The sequence below is a fragment of the Corapipo altera genome, unplaced genomic scaffold (genome assembly GCF_003945725.1).
Source record: "Corapipo altera isolate COAL_440 unplaced genomic scaffold, ASM394572v1 2b, whole genome shotgun sequence".
In the NCBI taxonomy this organism is placed as follows: domain Eukaryota; kingdom Metazoa; phylum Chordata; class Aves; order Passeriformes; family Pipridae; genus Corapipo; species Corapipo altera.
Window position 1 is genome coordinate 36,334,465 of NW_020884874.1, and position 6,188 is coordinate 36,340,652.

Consider the following 6,188-nt stretch of genomic DNA (forward strand, 5'->3'; position numbering starts at 1 on the left):
TACAGCATTCTCTGCCTGCTCACTTGAGTATTTTCAACATCTAAATGATTTCAAAAACCCCACAGTGGGCCTAGGACTTTCATAAAATCACTTTCAGAGTCACTGGTAAGCAGCCATGAATGGTTGGAGAAGGATAAGGGAGTATGTAACTGAAGTCAGTTCTATACTGACACACAAAAAAGCATTTTCTGCAAATGTAGCTATAACCGCAGGAGTAGTTAAGCAGCTACCACAGTAACCTCAGCATTATGGTTTCACTTTTCTCTTGCCTCAGCTATAAGGCTGTCAAATAGCAGAAGGATCCCTGCAGAGGGCACTTATTTTTAAACTTTACCAAAGCTGGCAGACTTAAGGTACAATTCAGCTTGAAAATCTGCTGCTACAGGCAGTATGTAACAAGACAAATGTGTTCTGGTATGGCTCACTTTATTAAAACTGCTTCTGCACCAGATAACTGGGTTAAAACTATTAGCCCCATGCAGAAATAGTTTAAGTCAGATAAACACTTAATTTTGTGCATTTTATCTCCACTAACCACTCAATCAGAACATGTAAGAACTGTCAAATTAGACTGAGTGCACCTGTTCAGAAAGAGAAGTGGACTGAAGTTCCACATCAAAAAGCTATGCAGCTTTGTCTTAGCTATGACTCCTGTACAGCTCCTGAGCATAAGCACTCGTGAGTTTACAGTAGTCTGCTTTTCTCTGAATGAATGTTAATTTTTGAGTAGCACGAAGTCCTGACAAACACCAGTCTTTAGGTTTTTGAAGTTCTATCACCAACAAAAGATAATTTCACCAATCCAAAGCTTTTCATCTTTATTTAAACGTTGAGAAATGAGATTTGAAATGAAACTCACAGAACAAACACATCTGGCTTCATTACCAGGTTGAAGTAAAAGCTTCCCCGGAGCACAAGAGAGAGGCTGTCGAGGTCTAGTTATAGCAGTTTTATCACTGTTACAAGATCCGCTGTTAACAGTGACTTCTAGTTCAACTACCTGTTTGCATAGTGCAGAGATGCAATGAAATAAGGCAAGTATTCCATTTAGATGACTCAACTTGGTAAAACATGGCCCACGGAATAGTCTTGTTTCCATATGAACTCTTCCAGGTATTCGTGTGCCCCACCGCAGTTGTTAGCACAAGTGTACACCACCAGTGTTCCCCAGTCAATGCTCTCTCCAAGGCTGTCAACTTGAAGGTAGTTCAGGAGCTGTGGCATAATCTTCAAAGAAAACCAAAAGGTTTAGAGGCAAGCCACAGCTTTCTCCGTTCTCCCTGTTTCTCTTTCTGAAGAAGGATCCTGCATTTGGTGTAAGAGAAGTGACTTCATGCACCAGCTCAAATAAAATAAATTTGAAATTCCCAAAGCAGTGTAGTAGATGCCTAGAGAATCAAAGGCATGGCCCTACTTACTTCATCTATAGAAGTTTTATTTGACCTTATAAGCCTTGCCCCAATTCTGAGCCTCACTCCATTTGAAATTACCTTCATGACTATGTTTTACCTTCGCATGACATGAAGTGTATTCACCATGCGTACATCACTAGCATTCAAAATTTCACAGCTGAATACTTCCAGCCAGACATATTTACAATTCACATCGTGAATTTTTTTAAATATATAATACTGGACTCCTGTTACTTAAGAGACGGTTCCAGATTCACAAGAGCACCATTTTATGGATAGTGCAAATTATCTGGTGGAAAAAGCAGTTACAATAGTAAATAAAGGCTCTGTGCAATCATTTAGCATAGTTAGTATGAAGCAACTTCAACTTTCTTGCTCTAACTACAAGCCAACACCTATACAATCAGATCCTGTTAAGTCTGAAGTACATTACCTGTATCATTTTTAAATGAGTTTACATACCTGGAATTCAAAAATCCTTTTGGCACCACATAAACAATTTGGGATATCTTTTTCTTCAGGCCTGTTTTCACCTGACACCCAGATTGGGCCTTCTCCTCCTCTGCAGTATCTAATAATCTGAAATAGAGCAAAAGTTTAAGTCCTCATTACTATCTTTTGGTATAAAATTGATATTTACAGCTAGACAAAGCTGTAGACAGTGCAGAATAAGGTCAGATCCTTTAAGTAATAACCGTGGCAAAATATCATTTGCAAACATGGTATTCTAAATAAGATGGGTTGTTTTATATGTGTTTTCTTAACTATGCAACACTTTTTCAATGATCCAGGGATAAATTGCAATGATAAATTCCAATTATTTGCATTTCCCTAATCAAGGGACCCAGAAATGTATGTTACAGTTTTGAGATGGGGAAAGAGCAGCTTGATAATTAGCACACAGAACTGCACACAAAGTCAGGAATGCAACCCAGCTCTTCTTGTTATGCATTACTGCATCTAAATGCAACTGGATTGTCCTAATGCCCAAGAAGGAGGCATTTTCAGATGTATCCTTAGTTTTCCTGTTCATATCAAATCAGGCATTATCAACAAGAGGACATTGCGCAGATCAGTCAGTACAGGGATGATCAGAGAGAGGTGATGCACATACTTAAAGCAGAGAAGGAGACACTCATATACTTTTTGTATATGTACCTTAACCCCTCGGGTACCAGGCAAAAAATTGAGAGAATTTCTTCTTCCTCCACCACTTTCACGGATTTAGGCCTGTGTTTCCTCTGAATGGAACCAGGGACCATGCTTTTGTTTGACAATGTGACTGACTCAGCCTCTTGTAATAGCAAGAAATAGTATGAGGGGGGAATTTCTGTTTGAAATAGTAAAAATTTTAAAGCTATCACTAATTTCTTCAACCTTAAAAAAGCCACACCACCTCCCAGTGCAGCTGGTGACAATGATAGAACTCTTCTCTGCAGTTTTCTTTCTGCTGAGAAGGAAAGCCAACAGGGCCACAGGCTAGGGAATAATGCAGTGGTTCACCATGTCCTTTGGTTAGAACCAAAGGATGGCAGGTCACAGGATGGCAGGTCTTCCCACGCTCTGGGGGGTCCAGCACCCCTGTGCCATCTCATCCTGACCAACTTCTGTTTAAGATAGATGAGCAGGTGCTGAATTCTTACTTCAGCATGACTTATGTTGTGCACATAAGGAAATGAGGGTGTGTTGGTTAGGTGTGTGGAGGGTGAGGAGGCATCCTCATTTCTAACTAGGTACAAAAGGCAGTGAAACATGTTGCAGGTGCAGCACGATGCTGTGCCAGAATCACAAAGTTCTAAGGCCACCCCATCTTCTGACCTGCTCTGGTTCAGCAGCTACTTTTTCTTTAAACATTTGGAATATCTTGTCTTCTTCAGTCTCACGTTTTGCCAATGCTTCCAGTGTCTCTTCATCTAAGGACTGAAGTGCTTCACCTGAACAAGAAAAAAGAACAACAAAAGTTACGGGCTAATACAAGACAGTAAAAAATTAAAAACTATATTAGCACCTGTAAATGCATTTTGCTTCACAAATCATTGGTTGCATAAATCACTCAAAGATTTCTTTCTTTTTGTGGCATGTTAAAATTTGGTCACACACAGGTTCATTTACTAGTTTTAGTTGCATTTTAAACATAGATGTCAGTACTGGAACATTGGAAAAGGGAAGGAGTTAATTGATTACAGTTTATGGCTCCCAGTGGGTATCACTGAGACTGCAGAACCTTCAGGGTATGACATCTGAAAAAGCACAACAGTGCCAGACTTCAGTTTCTAGTACTGAGCAGTGTATCTGTCACACAACAAGATTCACATCAACTCAGGGCACTAAACAGTCTTGAGACAGCTTTGGACCACAGCAAGGCACAGCTGGGAACCCAGCATCCTTCCCCTGCACTACCACAAACTCTCCATCCTGGGTGTGTTCAAAGCTAGTGTTGCAAACACATCATGAATTTGGGGGGAGCAGGGAAGAAGGGACCTGCACTTCAATTGCTTAATTCAAGGTCAATTAAAATAGCCTCAAAACATTTTTTTTTTTCTAGCACAGACAAGGAGATTTTAAGTATTTTCTATAAATTAAGACAAATGGAACCAAGTCAAGCCAAGACAGTCTAATTTAATCTCCCAATTCCAACAGCATCCAGCAGCTCAAGGTCCAGTCCTCCTCACTTGAGTTGTTCCTTACCTATTGGAAGTATGCAGGGACACAGTGTAACTACAAGCTACCTGCAGCAACAGCTGCTTCAACAGCTTCTGGGGTCAGGGCTTAGTAAGTCTCTCCCATAAAAGCAACTTATATTATGGAACATCTACAACAAACTTGCATCATAAATGAGTGTAGAATTAGCCCTTTTTCACCAGTAGTTTACAATGAACACTTAAAAATCACAGTATTTTATATTTTAAAGATGTGATACAGGCTTCATTGTGAAGAATTACAGGCAGCATCTTATTTCTGACCTCCACTGCCTGTAGCTCCAAGTTCCTCTTGTTCTTTCAGGTCCTTTGATGTCTCTACAGCTACTTGTTCATCACCAGGATCTATAGTGCTGTCATCAGGAAATTCTGGTTCCTCGGGTTCTATCAAAATTTCATATTCTGGAAAAAGGAATTCATTATGCTCTGGAATTGCATCCACCGAGTCATCTACAGAACAGAAAACAGGTACCACTTCACAATGTCATCTCGTATTTCACGTCCTTCCCCCCCAAAAGCCACACAGCAAACTACATAGCAACAATACAGTACAAACATGGTATGAGCAAGAACGATTTACATCACTGCTAGATGTGACTAGAAGGTAAGAAACACACTATATTAAGGACAGTGGAGAACTACAACAGGTATTTTGCTTTGAACATACTGTAAACCTAAGTGACGTGGAAGGCAGACTAAACAGTGCTAGCAGCAGCATTTTACAACCCCAAACCCTGCAGTTTCGCAGCTCGGTGCATTTTTAAAACTCAAAACCTGCAGCTTGGCAGCTCAGTGCACATCTCCTTCTAACTAGCACACGCAGACAAGTGAAGTGTGCATCAGGTGCCCTGATGGCCGTAACACTTCTCATACTTTTTCTATGGCATGCTGCGAGTAGCCAAAAGTTTCCACGAGCGCATCAAGCACACCTCCAGCATTTAACCACCCGGTAGCACGTGGTTTCCCCCGCCTCGGAGGTCTCTGCTGCCCCGGACCCACCTCCGGCCGGCTGCTGCCCGCAGGAGCGGCGATGCCCGCGGCGCCAGTCCAGCGCCTGGTGCTCGGGTCCGCAGTAGGCGGCGCGGCGGCAGCGGCCGCAGCAGCGCGGCCCGGGGCAGCCGCAGACGCGGCACAGCGCGGCACCGCCGCTCAGCCGCCCCGGGGGCGCGGGGGCCGGGCCCGGGGGCGGCTCCTCGGGGGGCGGCTCCTCGGGGTACGTGTCGTTCCGCCGCGGCAGCTGGTTCCGGAACACTGCGGGAGACAAGCGCTGGTCAGCGCGGAGGGGGCCGGCCGCCCTCGCCCCTCCACCGCTCCCTCCCTCCCTCCCTCCCTGCGCCTCACCGCGGAAGGGCCCCCGCGGTCCCGACCCGCGGTAGCAGGCGGGGCCGCGGCAGGCGAACACGAAGAGGGTGCGGTGGAAGGCGTCGGAGCGGCCGGGCAGCGGCGCGTACAGCTGGAGCAGGAAGGCGCAGGGCCGCTGGCAGCGGCCGCAGCGCAGGGCGGCGGGGCCCGGCAGCCCGGCCTCGCCCAGCCACGCCGGCCGCCCCCCGACCTTGCTGGGGAAGTAGGCGCTGCGCAGTCGCCACGCCCCGCCCGGCCCGGCCGCCGCCGCCGCGAAACCCAGCTCCACTCCCGGAGCCATGCTGCCTCCGCCGGCCGGGCCCCGCGCACAGTGGCCGCCGCTCCCCGGAACAGCCCGCCCCGCCCCAGCGCCCGCCCCCGGCCTTCCCGTGATCCGCCCCCTCGCTCCCCTTTTCCCCGCGCTTGTCCACGCTTTGGATGTGTAACGGGCACCGCAGTCAGCGACGGGAAGGGGGGGGGGAAAAGATGACAGACAGACACACGTTAACGGCGCTGCTTTAATTCAGTGTTTAAATATAACATTCATGAAGTAATTAAAATAATGCCAAGTTGCCTCAAAAAAAAACCAACCCACACCCAACCCAAACAAAAAAATACCGAAACACAAAACGCAACACAATTAGCAGTCCTGGTTATTGCCCAAGGTTTGATTTGTGCTCTTCATTCCTTATGAATGCCTTGCCTTGCATTTAGCCAGCCAGCAATGGGTTTTTTC

At 45.9% G+C, this 6,188-nt stretch overlaps 1 protein-coding gene across 1 annotated transcript; it reads right to left on the reverse strand.

Moving 5' to 3' along the window:
• Positions 1–789: 789 nt before the first annotated feature.
• Positions 790–5,771, reverse strand: PDCD2 (programmed cell death 2). Its single transcript, XM_027670037.1, has 6 exons — positions 5,453–5,771; positions 5,111–5,362; positions 4,376–4,561; positions 3,231–3,346; positions 1,875–1,991; positions 790–1,227 (listed from the first exon to the last, which is right to left on the reverse strand). The coding sequence occupies exons 1-6, from the start codon at positions 5,751–5,753 to the stop codon at positions 1,057–1,059; spliced, it is 1,143 nt and encodes a 380-aa protein (XP_027525838.1). The 5' UTR covers positions 5,754–5,771; the 3' UTR covers positions 790–1,056.
• Positions 5,772–6,188: the final 417 nt, after the last annotated feature.